Below are 22,493 nucleotides of genomic sequence, written 5' to 3' on the forward strand. Positions count from 1 at the left end.
AGAAGTGCTTTTTCTGGCTTCTGGGTTCTGAGGCTCCTGCGCGCTCCTCAGAGCATCATCGCAGGAGAGAAGGAATGGCAAGCGCACATGCGCACAGGCGGGCAGGGGACTGTAAAAGGTGAGGCCAAGAGCTAACATTCTCATTGGTCAGAGCCTCTGTTTCCGGGGAGGGAGAAATCTGATTGGTCAGAGCCTTAGTTTCCGGGGATGGGGAGATGCAGTCTGACCTTGGGTTTGATTCTGACCTTATAGGACCAAGGCCAGGGGTTTTGCCTGATTTGGCCAATAGCGGTCTGTCAGCTGGAGAGCTGACAGAACAGAAGTCTGGCGAGAGCGAGCAGATAGATTTGAGGCAGGAGAGTCTCTGGAGACCGTGAAAGGTTTTAACAAGAGTCCAGCCTGAGACAGTGGCCACTGGCAGATGGCGTACTTTGTCTTGCTTTTGCCGCTTCTGTGGGGAGAGTTCCTTTTGACCAACGAGAAACGTAAAAACTATTCCATGGCAAAACCCATCCAAATATTAATGTCCTGTGGCAGAAAAAGAAATTTGGGCTGAGGTGAAAGGTTCACCACAGGAAGTCGCCCCTGTAGGAGCTGAACTCTGTCCCTTCAGGGATAACAGTTGAGTGAACTCCCTGGTCCCACGTCTCTGGCGTGCCTACCTCTGCCATGTGCCTTCTCACTTCTACCTAAATGAGACTTCAGAGCCACAGAAGCTCAAAGACTTCCCAAGCCTTTGCTCGAAAGAAAGAGCCCCTCCAGATTTGAAGTGAATACCACTGCCCGTGTTTCCACGGCGGAAGCTATGTGGGCAGTGAGGGTGATTATCCAGCTAATTCATTCTGGGAAATGAGCCTGTGCTAAGAAGAAACAATTCTTGAACTTGGAAATCAGGAAGCTTTTTATGGAGCACCCCACCAGTAGTTTTATTTTTTTTTTTAAGTTTATTTACTTATTTTGAGAGAGAGGGAGGGAGAAAGGGCAGAGACAGGGAGAGAAAGAATCCCAAACAGGGTCTGCACTTTCAGCACAGAGTCCGATGCCGGGCTCAAACTCATGAACTGTGACATCATGACTTGAGCCAAAATCGAAAGTCAGATGTTTAACGGAATGAGCCACCCAGGCACCCTCTCCCCAACCAGTGCCTTTAAAGCTGGGGAAAACAAGTTATACTTCTGGCAATATGTTTAAAAAAAATCTCTCAATCACATCTACAAAAAGGGATGATTCAGGTTTAAAATTATAACCTCAAGGTCTTGTCACATCTTTTAAACACTCCTCCAAAGATTAAATCCATTTAACAAAAAGTTGACCTTAGGAAGAGTGTATTGAAAATTAGTAATATTTAATTAACACATATAACCCTCTATTTATGAGAATATTTCTAAGTCAGAAAATCCCATTTTCCATACCTGCCGGTTATAAATTTACCATATCTGATAACCAACTTCAACAATATCGTATCAAAAATAGTAATTACATGCAACCAGATTCATAATATTATGCTTTATCTGACCTGCTACAAATTACTTGAGGGGGAAGAAAAAAGATTAAAAGCATCAGATTTTACTTCTGAAAATAAATGTGAACAACATCTCAAAACTATTTGTGTAAAGATTTTTGGATTAGCCTGTACTAATAAAGAAATCTAGAAAGGTAAGGTCATGTTTTACTGAAACTCTCATCTCAAAGAGTTTTATAAAACATCTATTATGCAAAGCCATCTGCCAGGACTATATCTGGATAAACGTAGGAGGCATTAAACATTCCCCACCATTCACCACTTGACCCATTTGGAGCCCATTTTTGGTTTTGCTTTCTTTTTTTTTTTCCTCCATAAGAAAAATCTTGGTTCTGTAAAGCGTTGGTGTGGGGGAAGTGGGTTCCTGGGAGCTACCTCTGCCAAAACGCACGGTGGTAACTGGCCTCTGTGTACAGATGCTCAAATTCCTTTCTCACCGTTTGCTCATTCCTGGGAACAGACTCTAGAAAGCAGCTGGAACCGAACTATTTTGTGCTCCAGAGAGGCCCAGACGACAGGTGTCAAAATCGCGCCCTTGTGACTGGTACTCAGGGGGAGAACATCTATCTCAGCATTTGACTTTGTGCTGCTAAAGCTCCTTAGCCACCTTGAGCATTTTGCTGATGTCCTGACAATAGAAGAGGGTTCCATTTCAGCAATGGATCGGGTTGCTTCCAGTGAGACAGAACTGCCATATCAAATATTTTGTGGAAAGAGGCAGCAGTGAGTAAGCGAGTGTGTGTGTGTGTGTGTGTGTGTGTGTGTGGTGTATGTGTGTGTGTAGGGGGACAGAGATCGGAGCTCGCTATATCTCTAAGTAAAAAAAAAAAGCTAAATGTTTGAAATTTCAGGACTTGCATTCAGTTAACACTATTGGCTAAAGCTGCTTGGCAATTTGAGTGTAAATTCCATGGTGCAGTGCGGCTCGGGCATCAGCATCCAGATGGAACGAGACGGGTCAGGACACTTTTGGAGGAGGGGTGGGTCTTGGATCTAGGAGAGCCATACGGAGGCAGGTTGTTTTTTCTCTTCAAGAAATCAGAAAATAAGAAGACAATAGACCTTTCAGTTTTCTGCCTCAGAAGCAGCTGCTTTGCAGGCCAAACGACCCTGAGGTTCAGTTCATAAATGTATCTGCAGATTCTCAAAGGAAAGGCTAAGTTATGTAAGTGTCGTAATCTAGTGCATTTTCTTTTTTCATGAATAATTTACACCTCACGGTGAGAAACTTGGGTAGAATTCTTTTGTATAGAGCACCTAAAGACATAATATCAGCTCCAATTTTGTGCGGCTGAAGAGCAAATGTCAAGGGTCCTTATGTGGGACTTTACTGCCTGGTGGATTGTCCTACTTATTCTGACTCAAATCCCATCCTCTTTTGCATTTTGATGGAATTTGGGGGGAATCTTTTTAGACTGAGAAGTTCTGCTCCCGGTAGTATTTTGGCTTTTGTTGATGGTAATAAAATCACGCTCAACTGTCCTAATGTGAGGTTTCCTCTTTTGTGCAGAGTGAATATACAGTTCATCCTGCATGTGTGTTTATTTCAGCTGTAGACCTGCATGGAAAGAGAGACTAGCTACCGCGCAGGAATTCGGGTTCATTTTCAAGGGCTGAAAGATGAATGGGGTCTCATTCTTAAGAGAAGTTGTTAGGAACAGAATACAATTTTGACTCGGGCATTATCTCCCCGAGTTCTGCCACTGCCGCCCGCCTTCCTGTACTTCCGCCAGCGCGTTTGGGGCGTTGGTGGCTCTTCTGTGGGGGCAGATGGGGAGGAGAGAGCCCCACCACCTCCTGGGGAGGGGGAAGCGACAGCCAGCTAACCTGACTGTTCTTTCACTCACTGGATCTGACGCCACCACGTGTCACAGACGGTTGTCATTAGGTCTGGCCTCTCAGCCCCTGCTAGCCTTCCCTCTGGGCTGCATCTCCGGAGGTGATGGCTCCAAGGTCAGCCCTGGCTGAGTCTGCTGACCGTTCTGTAGGCCACCACTGTGGACAGGCGCTGGATACCAGGAGTCTACTGCCCAGTCAGAGAAACACAGAGCAATGAGAGAGTGCCAGAAAACGAAGTAGTCGAATACTCAAACGTTACTACATGGGAAGTAAGTTCTGTGGCAGGGCCTTGTCCCTGAAGGGACTGAAGAGGTAGGTCTTGAGGGGTATGTAGGAATTTGACAGATAATATGAAACATAAGGGGCGGAGAGGGGCGTGGGGTGAGGGGGAAAGGGGACAGTGTGTATGAATGTACCACCATTCTGCTTTACGTGAGTCCTCATATTTAATCCTCTCAGATGGGTCCCATTCTTCTTTTATGTGTGTAAATCAAGGCTTAGATTGGCCACATGTGTAATCAGTAGTAGAGTCTGCATTTGACCCCAGGTCTATCTCACCCTGAAGTCTAGGCCTTCTCCTTACCCCCCATTCTTCCCCAGTAGCCTGTATGGTTCAGAAGAGAGTTTTAGAATCGGTCCTGGACTTTATCCCACAACAGAGGCAGATGGAATAGCTATTACTTTATCAAGATCTAAAGGAGGGGGCTGGACACTGACTCACATGGGCAAAACAAAGAGCTCTAGGCCACAGTGAGTGGAGGAGTGAGGGGAGGGTGCGTTTGGACGGGGCCGGGAAATTCGGTGGCGGAGGTGAGGAGGGATTCGTTACTGAGGCTTAGGAAGGCAGGATGGCAGCAGGACAGTGATGTGTTAAATCAGAGACTCAGAAACGCTAATCTGCCACGAGTGAGCGGGTGGGAACTAGCTGGGACGTGCTGAGGGCAGGTTCACTGGGAAGGAAGCTACCTCCTCAGTGAAGAGATGAACTTGGGGTAGAGAGAAAAGAGGGACTATGGGAAGAGATAGATAATTGAGAATCAGGAGAATCCAGGGACGCGTTTTGATCCTTTGGCCTCCCAAGGGCCTTCTCTGGGTCCTATTGTATCTGGATTTCACCAACTTGCTCCTCCCTACCACCCCAGCCTTCTCTAAGACACCTCGCCAATGACTCCCATAAAAAGAATGGTTCTTGTTGACACCTCTTCACTTGTATTTGTGCTAGGAAGGACCAGTTTGTTGACCGCCATTCTCCGACATCGGTTTTTGAACAAGCATAGCTGTTCTAGCATTTAGAATCTGTCACACCTCAGCATCAGGTATAATCTGCTGAAGCTTTTGGTCTGTTTTCTTTCAGTGACCAAATCATATTCTTACCATCATTCCCTTTGCTCTGGAGTTTTCAAAGATCCTCAGAGCTTATGTCAATGAGCTTCCTGTCACCAAATACAGGCACTCTTCACTATTCACCACAATGCATTTCTGGAAGTGGCATCATTAAGCTGGTCATTGTAAATGTCACCCATGTTCCCATAGTCATGGTTACATCAGGCATTGTGGGTCTCACCCCAGACCTGCATCTCTTCACAGTAGAGAAAGACAGTACGCCATAAGAGAAATGTACACGATCCTGCCACGCTTCTACAGCAATATAAAAAAGGAAACTATAATGCAAGTTACAAACTGGAACAGGAGCCCAGCCGGGCAGGACAAACTATCCAAGTCACACAGATATTGACAGAGCCAGGGCTGGAACCCAATTATCTATGTTCTTCCTAGAGTCCTGCTTTCTCTCTTTCACCACCCTGCCTTCCTGAGAATGTGCTTTACCTGATCATTCCAGTGGCCACAAAGTAGAGAGCCCAGAGATAATGCACAGACAAATCAACAGCTCCCCTTTATGGAGTACTTTCCAAGAGCCAGACGTTGTACTAATAAGCCTTTTATATGAATTATTAACACCTAAAATGGCCCTGTAAGGGACTGTTCCTGTCCCCAGTATGCAAATGAGGAAAGTAGTTTCACGAAGCCGAGAAGCTTGTCCAAGATCATCGGTGAAGTGGCAAAACCAGATTAGAACTTTTCCAAGCCCCTAACCTTCCATCGCACAATGAGAAAGACCTAGGATGGTTATGTGACTCGCTCAAGGTTACATGACGGAAAAAAAAAAAAAAAAGGTTACATGACGGTTAGAAACTTGCCTCCTAACACTGCACTTAGTCCTCCGTCAAACCACAATGCAGCATGAATATGTGAGCTACACATTTGTTTTTGAACAATCAATAGCTTGCTTCCTCCTTAGAATTTAGAAAAGGTTTTGAGCAATCAAAAAGATACGCAAGGATGTTAAACTTGACTCCTTCTTTTTCTCCAAATATTTTTTCCAAGAATAATTTCATAGTTCTTCCATTAGTCATTCCTCCAATCTTTGTCATTGTCACACCGAAACATTTGGAAGGGCCAGACAACCGCCTTAGTTATGAGAATTCAGGAGAAAAGGAATTGCTTGAATCTATTCCTATTGTTCACCTTTTCTTTGCTCTTCTGTGGCCCTTACAATGTGATGGATGGCCTTGAACAAGGAGAGAAGTTTAAAAAGGGAAAAGCTAAGGAGTGTATCAAGAATAAGAAGAAAATCCCATTGTACTCCTTTGCCTTGGGGGGAAAAAAAGGTGTTTAAGTGTCGCTTTTTTTTTTTTTTAACATAAGCTCATAACATAAGTCCCCTGTCTGCAGTGTATGGAGGCCCAGGAGAAGACAGGTGCATGTGGGACCCAGGCCAGGACAAGTGTGTGTCGGACCTGCAACGGACAGGTGAAGGTTTTGAAGACAGAAGCACGGATGTGCATTAGACGAGACTGGTGTGCAGAAGTGTCCACAAATCACGGTTTGCTCTAAGCAGAGTGACGTACAAAATATTAGTAAATGCTGTCTATACCTTGTCAAAATATTCATGTTTTGTGGGCTGGCCTAGGAAGTTAACTTAGGTGAAATATTACCAAGTAACAGTGGTCTCATGTGCTTCCTACCATTAGGCACTTATTAAATACATTATCTAATCCACACAACTCATGAGTTAGGGACAGTGTTTGATCCCCACTGTAGAAACGAGGAGCACTAAGAATAGTAAGTGTTGAATCACTTACCCATGGTAACACACCGAACAGGCTAGAAGCTGGGCTTGAACAAGATCTAACTTGAAAGAACGGGAGATCCTGCCTGTCATTGGCTGTCACCTTTCTACTACAGGGGACACTGGTCATCATACACTGAGGACTGCTGGTGCTTTTATAATCAAAGATTTTAGTTTGAAAAATGATCAGGGGCGCCTGGGTGGCTTAGTCGGTTAGGCGTCCGACTTTCGCTTAGGTCATGATCTCGCGGTTTGTGGGTTCGAGCCCCGCGTCGGGCTCTGTGCTGACTGCCAGCTCAGAGCCTGGAGCCTGTTTCAGTCTGTGACTCCCTCTCTCTCTGACCCTCCCCTGCTCACACTGTCTCTCTCTCTCCTAGAAATAAATAAAAACATTAAAAAAAAGTGTTTTTTTTTAAAAAAAGAAAAATGATCAATATGAGTGACAGTCAAGACTTTCATGAATAAATAGAGAAATCCAGCTTATATTTATTTAGTTGTCAGTGACAGGTCAGGATACACAAATATAGAAAGGTGAGTAAGTATATTTGACATTTTTAATATCTTAATATCATCGAAATCAGGTTTATTAACAACATAGATGCAGTGTAATACAGATCATCTAATACTTAAATGCACAATAGTATTATTTGAATGCCCATTTTAAATAGAAGCTGAAACCAAATTTTTATTCCCTTCTCTTTTAAGAAAAGCGAACCAACACTTAACAAAACCAGATACTTACTATATACATTGTTTCATTTACTACTCAACAGAACTCTGTGAAGTGTCTTACCCATTTTCCAGAGGAGAGCAAATATTAAAGAATAAATTGCTTAAGATTCAAACAGGTAGGAAGTGGCTGGGCAGTGTTAGAATTCAGGTTTACCTGCCTCTAAATCCTATTCTCTCGGGTCTCCACCATATTTGAATGAGATTGGAGTTTATGGTCAATGTAGGATTGGGATGAATCTCTTTATATGGTTCCCTTTAAAACATCTGACAATTGAGTTTAACTATCAGTTTTTAAAGTTGTAACGATTTAAAAAAAAATAAATAAAGTTGTAACGATTTAAGAAGGAAGTTCTAATAGAAATGAACCTCTTGAAATCCAAGTTCAGTATCAGAAATAGTCTGAACATATTTTTGGTTGATGAAACCATAAGGAAATTCGAATTTTAGTCCAGAAAACAAGAGCTAGAAAGCAGATGGACAAGGGCACCATTTTGCTCTTCCCGGGTTGGTAAACTGGCAAATAACTTCTGGTTGGAATCTACCAAGAGGACTTCTCTCATCCAGGACTTCTCAGTTTTTAATTTCTCAAACAGGGATGATTTTAAGATTTTTTAAGTTTATTTATGTATTTTGAGAGTGAGCCAGAGCACTAGCAGGGGAGGGGCAGACAGAGAGGGAGAGGGCTGAGAATCCCAAGCAGGCTCGGCACTACCCGTGCAGAGCCCAGCGTGGGGCTGGAACCCACAAACCCATGAGATCAGAACCAAAATCAAGAGTTGGATACTTGACCCCAGGCACCCCTAAACAATGATAATTTAAAAGGAGAGATACTTTTCCTCCACAGTCTCCACAGAACCTTACCTTCACACCTGTCTCAGGTTAACTGAACATCACCACTTGGGAATAAATGTTGGGGTGGCATGGGAGAGGCAACTCAGAGGAGCCCCTACGAGGTTGGCTGGTTGTAAACAAGCCAGAGAGCTGAATTAGAAAGTGAGCCTAGGAAGTTGATGACAATTCAGGTGTGAGAGAGCCAGGGGTCGCAATTTAAACACAAAAATGGGGAGTAGAGAAGAGAAGAGGAAGAAGGACATAAGGATTGGGGGAAAGGGGGTATAAGGAGTTACTGCTTAATGGGTACAGAGTTCCGTTTTGGAATGATGAAGAATTCTGGAGATGGATGGTGCTGATGGCTGCTCAGCAGTAAGTGTACCTACGCCATTGAACTGTACATTTAAAAACGGTTAAAATGGCAAATTTTAAGCTATACCTATTTTACCACAGATTTTTTTGAATTGGACAGTGGATCTGAATAATCCATAAAAGGATTATTTATGGTGACTGTGTTGTCCTTTAAGAGTTCTGTTTTCTTAAAGCAGGTAGCCGCGTACACATGCAAATTCTTCCTCACTGAGCCACGCTCGCTGGAAGCTGGGTCTATTCACTGTTGACTCAGTGGTGATGCACCTTCATACAATTTCTCAACAAACACTCATTAAGAACCTACTATGTGTCATATCAAATACAGAATTCTGGGAATACAGTATTTTAAAATTTTTTTTAAAGTTCATTATTTCAAAAGAGAGGCAGGGAAGAGCAGAGAGAGAGGGGGAGAGACAATCCAAGCAGGCTCCGCACTGTCAACGCAGAGCCCGAGGTAGGGCTCGAACTCACGAACCATGAGACCGTGACCTGAGCTGAAATCAAGAGTCAGTCACTTAGCCGACTGAGCCCCCCAAGCGCCCCTGGGAATACAGTATTGAACAAAACAATCCCTGTTCTCATGAATCTTACCGAATAAGGGGGGCAGGCAGTAAACCCACGTGCAAATGTGACAGTCCAAGTACTTTCATATAATAAGGATCATCTCAAAAAGTAGAAATGGTCAAAGAATGGTCCTAACCACTGAGCTCTGACAGAGGACAGCAATAATGAAATAAAAGAGAATATATAGGAGCTTTTTTTTTTTTTTTTTTAATATATTCGCTTTTTTTGGTCTCCATTTTGCCATCTTCTAGACAATGGTATCTTGGCTCCTCCTGGGAGTTATTAGGGAAGACAGATGGTAACCCGGTTTAGCTACCCACCAGACTGCAGAGGTACCGACGGGGTGCGAGCAGATTGAGAACGTCAGCTCAGAAGGTCACGAAGCTCGTGGATGGCACAGACAAGCCTCGTGAAATTCCTCTCCAGGACTCTGATTTTTCCTTTGCACCATGATTTTACACACAATTAAGTAGTTTTGTTAACCAGCCTCTCTTTCTGACTCACATATGCAGACACACAGGCAAAGAACTAAAAGAGGAAAAAAATACTAATTTTGCTGGAAATTTTGTTAGATGCCAAGGTCATTCCACCAATTCCAGAAACATGCAAGATGAGAACGAGACGTACTTCACGTCCTGCACACGGCATTAATCTTCCCATTCCCTTTACTGAATCTTAGCATTTGATTACTTTTCCGCCTTTAAGTGTCCTAAAAACCAGTTCTTGGCAGGCTGGATTATACATTCTGCTCCACTGTTAGAATGAACACTACAGCCAAAATGTGCTCAGGATTCTAAGTCTAACATAATGGTGGTGGATACAAAAGCAAGGTATTGAGTAGACTTGAGGACTTTATGTTGAATTCAACAGGATCTTGTTTCTGTGATTTTTTTCTTGGCCCGAATCTTCAATTTATTACTTGAAGAAAAACCCCATATTGAAAAGAACAGGTATAAATGACTGCCCTGGAAATCTCTTTTCCATTGCTGCATAAACTGTTTTTTAAAGGTATAAAAAAAAAACGTTTTCTTGGATTCCACTTTCATGTCCAGAGGTCACCTTCAATGAAATAGCCTCAGATGTGGGCAGCCTATGTAATCCCAGGTAGCCTCACTTGCTATGCATCTCATATAAAATATGAGACATCATATTTAGAAAAATATTTGATACTTTTTCCTTTCCTATTTTCCTTTCTTAAGTGTATTTATTTTGAAAAAGAGAGAGCATGTACATGTGCCAGTAGGGGAGGGGGAGAGAGAGAGAGGGAGAGAGAGAGAGAATCCCAAGGAGGTGCTGCACTGTCAGTGCAGACAGAGCCTGATGTGGGGCTCAAACCCACAAGCTGTGAGATCATGACCTGAGCCCAAATCAAAAGTTGGATGCTTAACCAGCTGAGCCACCCAGGCATCCCACTATTTCTCAAATAGTATGGCCCAAGTCTTGTATACTGTTTCTTGAGATAGTAGGGGAATTTAGCCTTCTTTAATATATAGAAAGTCCCTAATTTTAAAAGTGTTTGTTCAAACCTCCCTTTGCCACTTGGTTTGGAATTCAGATAATTTTCCTATAGAGACAGTGATGAACTTGATGGTAAGGTCTCCAGGTTGACCTATCATAGCTTACTTAGCTCATGACATTGCTCAAGGATAATACTGTAGTAACAGTGTGCAGCAAGCCAAATATCATGCACATGGATGTTTCTGTATCTTTGAGACTCAAAGAGAGATGTCAAAAGAATATGCCTAACTCAAAGCCCCAGACAGCTGTGTGATAGAAAAGTCCTTCACCTTCTGTACCCACTGGGGGTAGAGGAACCATCACCCACAGTGAATTCCTCGACTGGGATGTTTTCTGGAGAAGGTCGGTGGGGTAGGGATGTGACGTACGGTGTGAAGATGGAAGCGGCAGGCATGAATAAGAAGAAGAAATCTGGGACTTGTCCCTGCGTGGCCACCAGATGCATGCATCCACCCTCCTTCCCATTTTCCTTGGATGTCATGGTCCGATCTTCCCACTTCTTTTCTTCCCGGGCTGTTGTGTGGCCCCTCCAGTCTAGGGTTTGGTCTCGCTTTCATTTTGTCTTGACCTCCTCTGGCCCTTGCAGAGCAAAATGGTGTTACAGCTCCTCTCTTCCTGAGCGAGCACACAGCACTCCTGAATGTGTATTTGTTCTGAACACTTCTGTAGCATTACGGGGAAGCATGAGGAATGAAAAGTCTCTCATAGGCCTTTTTCTTCTTTCTCATGTATATCCTACAAGAGAAAGAGTCATCCCTGGATGATATATGGACTTTTAGGCGATCCCAGGGCTAGATTCCTGTCTCAATGTAAAACCAACAGAAATGACACTCAGAATCCCCTCAAGGGACTTGGATTGGTTGAGGCTGGGTGTGGGGTAGATAAGGGTATCATGAGCAGAGCCTCACCCCATACTCACAAGAGTCTAGATTTTTCCACATGTGACATGGACTCATCTGAGAAGTGTAGTCTTACTCAAATCAAGAATTTCCATGTATTTTATCCAGATAAATCCAGATAATACAAATTGTCAGTGTGGACCCCGGTCAGTAATCTTCAGTCAGGCCAGGGTTATTACCTTTGGTGGAAAACCTATTAATATTTTTATGTGATCAATTTCTATATATTAGAAAGTATATCTGAAGATTCTTTCTGTTCAAATATTATAGGATAGAAAATATTAGAAGTGTGTCCTCAACAAAATGATATGTCATTGAAAATGAAGGAATTAGAACCTTGAATGTAAACTTTTCATTAAGGACAGAGGACAAAGCAGTAATCCGGGCTAAACTACTCTTTACGGCCTGCTAAATACTGTGGGCATTCTGGCTGCCTTGGGTTGCTCTTTCTGAGAGCGAAACTCATGGTCATATTTGAGAATTTTCTTCCACAACCCGCACGTGGGCCTACCCTTTTTTACATACATGCAAACCCATTTTGAAAACAAGTCAGATATGGCAAAAGACTCTGCCTTCTCTCAGAACAACACGCCCCCAAATAATGACTGGGACTATTTTCCAAAGCGTGTTTTCGTATGCCACTAATTATCTTTGAATTGTTTATGTGGTTCAAGTTTACACATAGTCTTGAAATAGGCCAGAGGGCTTACAAATGTTCATTTATTAGCCCATATCCTTAGAATTACTCTGATAAGTTTATGTTCACTGAGACCAAAGACATTTGCTCTTGACTTTCGTAATCCATTCTGTGATTACGTACAGAATGATTTTGCAGCTGAAAATGGACACATGGGCTTCCACCTTTGTACAGTTTGCTTCAACCAAAATACTTCACAAGTTTGGCCTCTCAGACAAAATTAGGGAATTTCGGACAGTTGTGACAGACGTGTGGAGTACTAGAGAAAAGACGGCGAGAATATTAAAAAGTGGACAGACTGAAGGAGGGAAGGGATGCCAGTAGATAGTAGTGAAGAGGAACATGCATAACAGAATAGAAAGGAAAAAAAAAACCTGTAAATAAAGAAAAAAATATTAGGATGGTGAGCAACAAGCAGACTTCCCTAGCTTGGCCATAGTTGTAGGAAATGCCATTCGGTTTTCAGTTTTTACATTAATAGTAAGTTCTGCTTAAAAAGATAGTGACACATATTTTTAAAATTTGCTTTCCAAGGAAACAGGGCTTGCAGCCATGAAAAAGATTGTCTAAGGGATCAACCAAGTCTAGAAGTTTTCTTCAAGTGGCTTTTTTGTTTATCTGCCATGTTTCCTTCTTTGTGAGTGATTCTTCCCCAGCCTGGAATATTTTTCCCCTATCTATATATCACAGGGAGTAGGGGAATGGTTTATTTTTCTTGAACATTCTCTAATCCTGAGCTGCCCTGAAAGACTGCAGAGATATAGCACAAAGGGTTCTTTTCCTGCCCCCATTACTATATCTCACTTGTTAGTGGCCGTTTGGTCTTCTGTTGATGGGAGCTTTGTGGCATTGTGTCCTCAGTAAATACTTTCTCAGCGCTCCATGCACCCAACAGTTACTACATGCCTCCTATATGCCCAGCCCCATCCTAGACACTAGAGATACACGATGAATGAAACATGGCCTCATTCCTAAAAACCTGGCTGTGGACCCAGTTAGTGCAACAGCCTTGCTGAGAAATGGGCACTTGAGACCCCATGCTAGTGGTATTCAGATCCACTGAGATTCCTTCAGAGTCCAGCAAAACCATACAAAGATTTTATAAGGCATATTTTATCCACATCTTCAAACTCAGAGCTACAAAGACACCACTGGATGGCTATTCGCAGGAGGATTTAAGTAAAACCTTGTTCCTCTCTTCTAATTATTTTGTGTTTGGATCCGTAGGAACAGTTGGTCTTTTTCACTGAAATGTTTTTCCTATCAATTACACCAAGCAGTAAGAGTACTTACTGACTTTAATATTGAGCTAACATTTTGAAAGATAATTCATCTGACATCCCGTGAATCTTTGTGATGAACATATTTATATAAGAAGTGTGAATATTTCTAGAAGTCATCTGGAAGCCCACCATTTCCTAGGATATTCATATGTTCAGTTCCTGGGTATCCACCACGAGGTAGAAAGCGTTACTACTTGGTGCCTCTGAAGCCTGGAGAAACTCTGTGCAGATCTGTCTGCCTTGGCGCCCTCTTGCACGAGGGCTAGTTAGTTCAGCAGTTGAGCTGATGATGCTGATGCGCTCATGTCCAGTGTTTCAGCCTCTGCATGGACTATTTTGCTATCAACCAAGCGCATTTCTTACTCTGGCCAGCTCTTTTTCAAGTGCCTGCCAAAGGTAAGAGCATATGGATGGCTCAGCCAGACTCCAACATCATCTTGGAAGGGAGAAGGCAATGTGGATATTTAATATCTGGTAAAATCAGTAAAGGGAGGGACAGTACTTTTTTCTTAGAGGGTCCTGTTGGTCAAGTGCCCTATTCCTTTGGGTGAAAGCCAAATGTAAATGTCTGAAAGTTGCAGGATTGACTCCCCAGTGTTCCCTACAGCATTGACTGCCCCTGGCTCAGGAAGCTAGCAATCCAAACTTAATGGATATTTCCTCCCAGGAAGTAAGGCGCAAACCAGCATTCAGCCCAGATATATTTGACCCACAGAGTTGTTTCCTAAAATGTCCAGTAGTTGCTGAATTTCCAGCTTCTTTTGGGAAATGGAAAGGTCAAGCAATGTGGAGCCCAGGCTTCTGCAGGTAGCGATTGGCTAGAGCTGACTAGCTGCTCCTCCATTCCTTCTTGGCACGGGCCCTTCCATCTGCCACACTCCCTACCTGACCCACTCACTTAGGTGCCTTTCCTGCCTGGGCCCCGCAGTCAGTAAACTTAATATGCAGGGACCCAGTCTTCTTTTTAACAAATTTGACTGCTGTTGCACTATGAAGCAAATGGTATAGGCACTTCACGGAAGATACAGAGATTATTAAATGGCTGCTCATAACACATTTGATGGGAAAACAACCCATTTGATATTCTTTGGGGGCATTCATGCTTTGTCTTCAGCAAATATGTATTAGACTAATTGCATACTGGGTTCATATGGGAATAATTTAACGATATGGATTAAGCAGAACCATCAGATTCTTAACTCTGACCACCTGAAGGAAATGCTAATTAATAAGTAGACTCAAAAAAAAAAGTAGACTCCACGCAGACAAGTAATATATTTTGCATCACAGGTTCTCTTGTTACAACTAGAGAGTTCACCGAAGAGTTAACCATGAGCTCATAAGTTGAGAGCAAGTGTGTCTTTTGGTGTGTTCTCCTTTAGTGGAAAAAGGAATTAAAAATAATACTTTCAAAACTTCAAAATGTTGATTTACTCTACAAGATTGGCTAAAATCTTATTTTAACCCCTTCTTCATCATAGAAGGCTCTCCTTCTCTGAGAAAAGACTTAAATTTGAGAGACTGGTCTATCAGAGAGATGAACAGAAGTACATCCTGTTTAGTGTATTTGATTTCTTTCCCATCACATACCGAAACGGGGACCCCTGAGGCTGAAGCAGTGGACCTGTGACTGGGGGGAGGGGCTTCCACTGCTGTGAGCAGACACGTGTGCAGCGTCCTTCGGGAGGAGCCCCCAGAAGGATGTGGTTGACCCCCGCCCCGTCCCTCGGCAGGGACCAAGCAGCCCCAGCATCCCTCAGCAATTTCTCCCCATGTGGCTCCCGCAGACAGTCTCTGCCTCCCGCACAGTGGTCCACGCTGTTGGCCCTAGACCCTGGCCCATGGCCCCACCTTTCCCTTGTTCCCAGGCTCCCACGGGGCTTCTTCTGAGCACTGATCTCCACTGGCCCCGTGAAAGGTATAGACATGCCCTTTGGAATCACTGTTTCCCCTGGTCATCACAGACTGTCACTACGCCCTGGAGGAGACTCCTGAGCCAGCAGACAGAATGCGCTAACAACTCTAACTCATGCCGGCTTGCACGAGCACTTGGTATGTCGTGCAAACCAGTTAGAACCATTTGTGCTGCTTTTCCCGTGTCTGCAAAATATGACTGGCAATACTGACCTAGCTCTTAGGGCTCTGGTAAAAATCGCTCAGAGCCTCCAGGAAAATCAAGAAGGCATCTATTCAAATTAAAACAAAACAACAATGATGCTTCCGAGAGGAGATTTCTGGGGGTCCCAGCATGGCGAGCGGCTCTCTGGCATGCGCATATTCTGGCAGACCCAGGGGAATTTTCCATTGCCCCTTCCAAGAAAACACAGGCTGCTGTGCCTGGAGGTTGAGGAAGGGACTTTGGAGGTCGGTCTCAGTTTGGGCAAGTACAGGACAAGAAGGGTGCTGCTGATGGCCAGTCTATCAAGGTCACTTTGGTGAACTGTGACAATTAATCGTTCTTTAAAATGGACAGGCTCAGGATTACGATTTGTCAATATCAGACTCATAGCCCATGTTCCAGGGCCACGTGTCAGCCTGTTCTTTTAAGAATGCACATTTTGTACCTGTATTGAAATATTCAGACCCCCACGGAAGGTTTTGATCCTGCTGGCCATTAAAATCACAATGGAGACTGAAGAAGTCTTTATGTGTAGAACATAATTGTATATGTCCACATAGAACTGGTATGAAAGAAAATCTCTGAGGAGAGGCCGCAGGGAAGCACACAAAATGTACCTATTCGTCTGTATTTTAAAATTTTGTTTCTTTGCTGCAAATCAAAAATATAATCTGACTAAAGAAAAACCATATTTAAAACTAGACAGAAGAGGCCTCTTTACCTCAAAATGGCTTCCCTACACCCTTCCCTCCACACCCCCTGCCCACACAACACACATTTAGCTCTTTTCTTCCCTCCAGGGGCATCCCTCCAGCTGGGGATTGTTCTGTCCCCTCCGTGGGCCCAAAGTCCTGTCATGTCTCACATCTTATAACATCGGAAGCAGCAATCACATGGGCAGTAGCTGTATCAGAGGCACTCGGGTGGTAGCTGTTCCTCATCTGGGCTCCTGACTGCATCTCCAGACCGTATTTCACCCCAGAGGACACTTAATTCGGATTGTACCTGCAAGCTGTATTTCTCAGGGGGGAGGGGGAAGTAATAATCAAATTCTATTTTCAAGAAAAATGCTATCATCCAAAACACGAAACACTCAAAGCTTTCTTACCTCCTAAAATCAAATCTCTTGGACCTCTTGAAGCACGTGGCTGCTAGGAGAGAAATTCATTTTTTTATACCACATATGATAGTCCACAAGTTAGCCAAAGACATAACCCAGGGTATAGCCAGGGTTTCCTGGCCCAGAGGCCAGGTGGCAGTAACAGCTGACAGTTTGATAATAGCATCGGCCATTTGTGCTTATGTCTTTATCCATATAGTGAATCCTGTGTAAACTGAGGCAGAGGGTCCAGACAAGCTGGGTGAGTCCAGTTAACACTCTGAGTTAACTTCAAGGTTAATTTACAATTCCGTTAAGCCTGAGTGGTTGTACATGTCTCTTTGTCCAATGTAAGTCCAAAGCATTGCTGTAACTAATTTCTGTGATACAAATTTCCCCTTTGCTAGGCTTTCTGTAGAATACTTTGCTTTCCAGGCAGTGAAGAATATCATTCTATATGGCAATTTAGTGTCACTTAATAAGCAAGAATGTAAATCTATTCTAAAATCTATGTTTTTTACATATCAATTCAAGAAATTGCAATTTTTTTCCATAAATATTTTAGAAAGACTTGCTGAAGTCAAAGAAGAAAGAGAAAAGGGACATGATTTGATGTCCTGGGACACAGTTTCATTTTGAAACCTTACAGACAGCGTTGGCGCTGAGGGATGAAATAGAATAATTTCTATTTAATAATCAAATATCTAAATGCAACAGTGAAGTTATAATACAACCAGCTGAAGAATTAGCTATTAGCAATTTTCAGTGGGGTCTTCAAAGATACTGTGATGATATTTACACACAAAATCATTACATCTCATTTTTATTTGTGAATCAGTGCGCAAGGACATCCGTATATAAGTATACAAGACAAGGAATGCTATTTTTCCCAATTAATGTTAAATCCTAGGAACTTTAAAAAAACGATAATTGTATCTGAGAAGTTTTGAGTTTCCATTTAGCATAAATATTGAATATAAATGAGTTTTTCCTCTATTTTTATCAATTCCATACACATCTGTATGTTCCAGTAAATTAAAGGATATGGCTTATTTCATGGGAAGAATTATTTGAGTTTGTACTATTTAAGTATATACTAAAGCTGTTTTATGTAAATTGCAGGAGCACCCACTAAAAGGAAAAATATCGATGTGTGAATTCTAACATAATAGGATAAGAAATTATGCTTGTAGAAATATGGCCTTAATCGGGACTTGCATCCTAGTGTGTAGGAATATTAGCTTGACTGTAAAGAATTTTTACTGGCTTTTTCCTAAACAAAGACTCTTAGTAGTTTGATAAATAAATATTTCATTAATTGCACAAAGTTTGTTTGAAGCGTTGCACAAAGAATCAATAGTTTTGTTAGCACGTGTTAAAACCTTGGCTTTTCAAAACCTTGACCTTTAGAGGACTGGGTCACCCAGGGCAAACTCCTTGCCTTTTGCAAAGGTATGAAATTGGAAATGAACTTGGAAATGAGACTCCTGAAATGAGACCACGATTTGCATTTGATAGTTTAGCTTTGTCTGTGCTTTTGGATTTATTAAGAATGCTTTAACTGCTTTATTAGAACATTGTCCCTTTTTCTCCTTAATTTGGGACACTCATACGTTCTCTACTGGTTATCCTATCTTGGGAACAAAATTACTTTGGATGGGAACACACCTCTGAATTTTACATGCACGTAAATACGTAGATAATACGTAATTTGTTGTACATTTAAGAATCTTTATGTTTAAACCTTTCCCACAACTTTTCATGTACAAACGAATTCTCTGATTAGACTCCCTGATCACCTTAGCGAATACTAATTGAATGAATATGTGAACATACAAGAAAAGAGACATGAAGCAAAGGCTGTAAAGGAGATCAGGGTCTAATACACTGCACGCCCGCATATCCGCCGTCAGAGTTTTACAGAAAACAAAATTCTGTGCATTTGCCTCACCGCTGTTCACAGCGGCCACGTAGCAGTAGCGCCAGAGTATAAACATTTTCAGCCTGGAGGGTGGGGATTGTTCAAAATGACGATCGCATCAAAAGATCAAAATATATCAAAATGAGAACTTGGAGAAAATTCCTGTTTTCAAAGAGTAAAAGACTTAAACTCGTTATGTTCCCTCCTAGCAGGATGTCTAAAGCATGCTTGTCTTTTTCTTTAACAGATAATTCTGAAATAATCAGCAGAAATGGAATGGAATGCCAAGAATCCGCATTGAGAATAACTAAACATTGTTACTGTACATACTATCCTGTTTCCTCCTCAATAGAATTGCCACAAACTGCATGCTAAATAAAGATTTAGTTCTTCTGGACAGACCACAACTGTAAGAAGCTAGTGCTGCTATATCATATATGAGTATTAAATATGGTATGCTTAGTATATTCCAACCTAAGATAGTTAACTACCTGAGACCAGCTGTGACATTTAAAGACATAAAGAATAAAGTTTACTTTTCAAGGGTTTCTAAACATAGTTTCTGTCCTAGGAATATTGTCTTATCTCCATAACTATAGCTGATGCAGAAAGTCCAACCAATGTACTCATTTCAATTGAGAATACTTCCAAGTTAGCAATAAGCAATTAGCGTTAGTTAAAAAAAAAAAAAAAATCTATTCCGAGGGCAGGTTTGATTCCAACGCCAATTACTGTCATTTCATTTACCCACGGGATCAAAGAGTATGTTTCGCTTCTTCACAACATGAATGCTGCAGCAAAGGTGGGAAGTGAAGTAAAATGGACGCCTGTCCCGCAGGTCTAAAATTTGAATGGAAGTTCAAGCACAAGTACGGGGGACACATCTAAGTGTGGTTATTTGGTTTGCCTGGAGATGCCGCTTTGAATCATGTGATTCTAGAATAACATTAGCTAGATTGAATAAAAGAAACTTTGCACGGTATGAGCTTCATACCCCACCAAACAAAGTCTTGAAGGTATTATTTTACAAGTATATTTTTAAAGTTGTTTTATAAGAGAGACTTTGTAGAAGTGCCTAGATTTTGCCAGACTTCATCCAGCTTGACCAGAATGAGAGGCCCATGCCAACAGTCTAATCGAAGGGATTAGTTTTTCAAACTCACCGTCCGATTGCCTGTTACAGAATAACTTCTAAACTAAACACCTAGTCAAACAACGAAGCTGTAGGTGAGGAGATCTGTATAATATTCTAATTTAAGTAAGTTTGAGTTTAGTCACTGAAAATTTGACTGTGACTTTAATCTAAATTACTATGTAAACAAAAAAGTAGATAGTTTCACTTTTTAAAAAATCCATTACTGTTTTGCATTTCAAAAGTTGGATTAAAGGGTTGTAACTGACTACAGCATGGAAAAAAATAGTTCTTTTAATTCTTTCACCTTAAAGCATATTTTATGTCTCAAAAGTATAAAAAACTTTAATACAAGTACATACATATTATATATACACATACATATATATACTATATATGGATGAAACATATTTTAATGTTGTTTACTTTTTTAAATACTTGGTTGATCTTCAAGGTAATAGCGATACAATTAAATTTTGTTCAGAAAGTTTGTTTTAAAGTTTATTTTAAGCACTATCGTACCAAATATTTCATATTTCACATTTTATATGTTGCACATAGCCTATACAGTACCTACATAGTTTTTAAATTATTGTTTAAAAAACAAAACAGCTGTTATAAATGAATATTATGTGTAATTGTTTAAAACATCCATTTTCTTTGTGACCATATTAGTGATTGAAGTATTTTGACTTTTGAGATTGAATGTAAAATATTTTAAATTCTGGCATCACCGCCTGTTCTGAGAACTGGATGCACCAACCACATCATTTTCCTTTGAGCAAGAAGAATTTTGCCATTTTAATTAATGTTGGTCAAAGTCTACTGACTATCTTTATATTGTAGATTTGATAACCCCATCAAAAGAAAATCACATTCTAAGTGTCATCTTACATAGTGCTTGTATCGTTGCATTTGTTTTAATTTGTGGGAAAGTATTGTATCTAACTTGTATTTCTTTGGTAGTTTCATCTTTATGTATTATCGATATTTGTAATTTTCTCAACTATAACAATGTAGTTATGCTACAACTTGCCTGAAACATTCAAACTTGTTTTGTTTTTCATTTCTTTTTTTTTCCTTTGTTATTTCACTTAAAGTCGCTGAAAACATAGTATCCATTACTAAAAGGTAAATTACAGGAATCACTGAAATATTTTTGTAGACTAATTGTTGTAACATTGTCTTTCTTTGGTTTCATGATTTTGATTTTTTAAAATTATTAGCACACAGCTATTTTCAGCCCTTTAATAATGGAGCATCGAAAACATCACCTGTATCCCCAAATGAATATAGAAGACTGTATTTTTACTATGATATCCATTTTCCAGAATTGTGATTATAATATGCAAAGAGTCATAAATATGCCATTTACAATAAGGAGGAGGCAAGGCAAATGCATAGATGTACAAATATATGTACAACAGATTTTGCTTTTTATTTATTTATAATGTAATTTTATAGAATAATTCTGGGATTTGAGAGGATCTAAAACTATTTTTCTGTATAAATATTATTTGCCAAAAGTTTGTTTATATTCAGAAGTCTGACTATGATGAATAATCTTAAATGCTTTGTTTAATTACAAAAATAAAATCACCAATATCCAAGACATGACGATAGCAATTCAACAAATACTGTAGTTAAGAGACGAACTCGCCACTCGTATGGGAATTACATTTCACTCTTGGTTTTCAGGATATAAGAGCACTTCACCGAAATATTCTTTCAGCCATACCACTGGTAACATTTCTACTAAATCTTTCTGTAACACTTAAAGAATTCCCTCATTCATTACCTTACAGTGTAAACAGGAGTCTAATTTGTATCAACTCTATGTTTCGGTTGTAATATTCAGTTCACTCACCCAATGTACAACCAATGAAATAAAAGAAGCATTTAAAAGGATTTCTAATCTTTCTCCTTTTTGTGTTGAGACAGACTGATAATTAGTCAAACAAAACGGTCTTCACAATCGCATAGAAAACATTGGGGGACTTCAAAGTAAAGCACCGCTCTGGTCTTCAAATGCAACATGGACAGGTTTTGCTTTTTTAGCCTTGGCTTTTTAACCATTAGAAAAGCAACTTCAAGGGATCGTTTTAGAAGTTCTTTGAGTATTCCTTGAAACGAGAAATAAAAAATAAGTCCCACCGCTCGCCCTCTTCTTTTTTTGAAAAATTTTTTAATGTTTTATTTATTTCTAGGAGAGAGACAGAGAGAGAGACAGCGCAAGCAGGGGAGGGTCAGAGAGAGAGGGAGTCACAGACTGAAACAGGCTCCAGGCTCTGAGCTGGCAGTCAGCACAGAGCCCGACGCGGGGCTCGAACCCACGAACCGCGAGATCATGACCCAAGCGAAAGTCGGACGCTTAACCGAATAAGCCACCCAGGCGCCCCCTGCTCGCCCTCTTCTTCAGGATTCTGCCTGATAATGAAGAGAAGGGCAGTCATCAAATGGGAACAAAATACCAGTTTCATTAAGATAAGGAAGTGCCCATTGATCCACAAGACAGGCGTCTGGTTAAGAGCCCGACAGGACATGGCTTAGACCCGTGGCTGCAGACGCAGATGGGAGTCCTCTTCCGCCAGACGTCCTGGCCGGGGGGGCTACGGAGAGGACAAGAGCTCAGAGTAACACCTGAGCGCAGCTGTTCAACAAGGAGGGTTCCCCCCAGACGTGGTGGGTGCCTCCTTCCACCACTCCTTCCTCAGCCCTTTGGGGGTCCACCGTATTTCTCAAGGGGAGGTGGGTATTAGCCGTTGAGTTGAAACGGCCCTTGTACTGCTGAGTTTGGCAGAAATCACCGCCTCTGTGTGCCAGGGAAGAACGGGG

The 22,493-nt window shown here is 41.5% G+C and overlaps 1 protein-coding gene across 3 annotated transcripts in view; it reads left to right on the plus strand.

Annotated features, from left to right (window-relative positions):
• MBNL2 (muscleblind like splicing regulator 2) overlaps positions 1-21,566 on the plus strand; it is a 162,849-nt gene extending 141,283 nt beyond the window's left edge. For 2 of the 3 annotated variants that reach the window (XM_077753868.1, XM_077753867.1), the window contains one exon: positions 18,774-21,566. In XM_077753868.1, coding sequence (XP_077609994.1) covers positions 18,774-18,901 — 128 coding nt within the window. In that variant the 3' untranslated portion in view covers positions 18,902-21,566. The remainder of the gene's footprint in view (positions 1-18,773) is intronic. The other variant, XM_077753869.1, reaches the window with a different exon arrangement.
• The last annotated feature ends 927 nt before the right edge of the window (positions 21,567-22,493 follow it).

The sequence above is a fragment of the Crocuta crocuta genome, unplaced genomic scaffold, assembly GCF_008692635.1.
Source record: "Crocuta crocuta isolate KB4526 unplaced genomic scaffold, BGI_CrCroc_1.0 scaffold31, whole genome shotgun sequence".
NCBI lineage: Eukaryota > Metazoa > Chordata > Mammalia > Carnivora > Hyaenidae > Crocuta > Crocuta crocuta.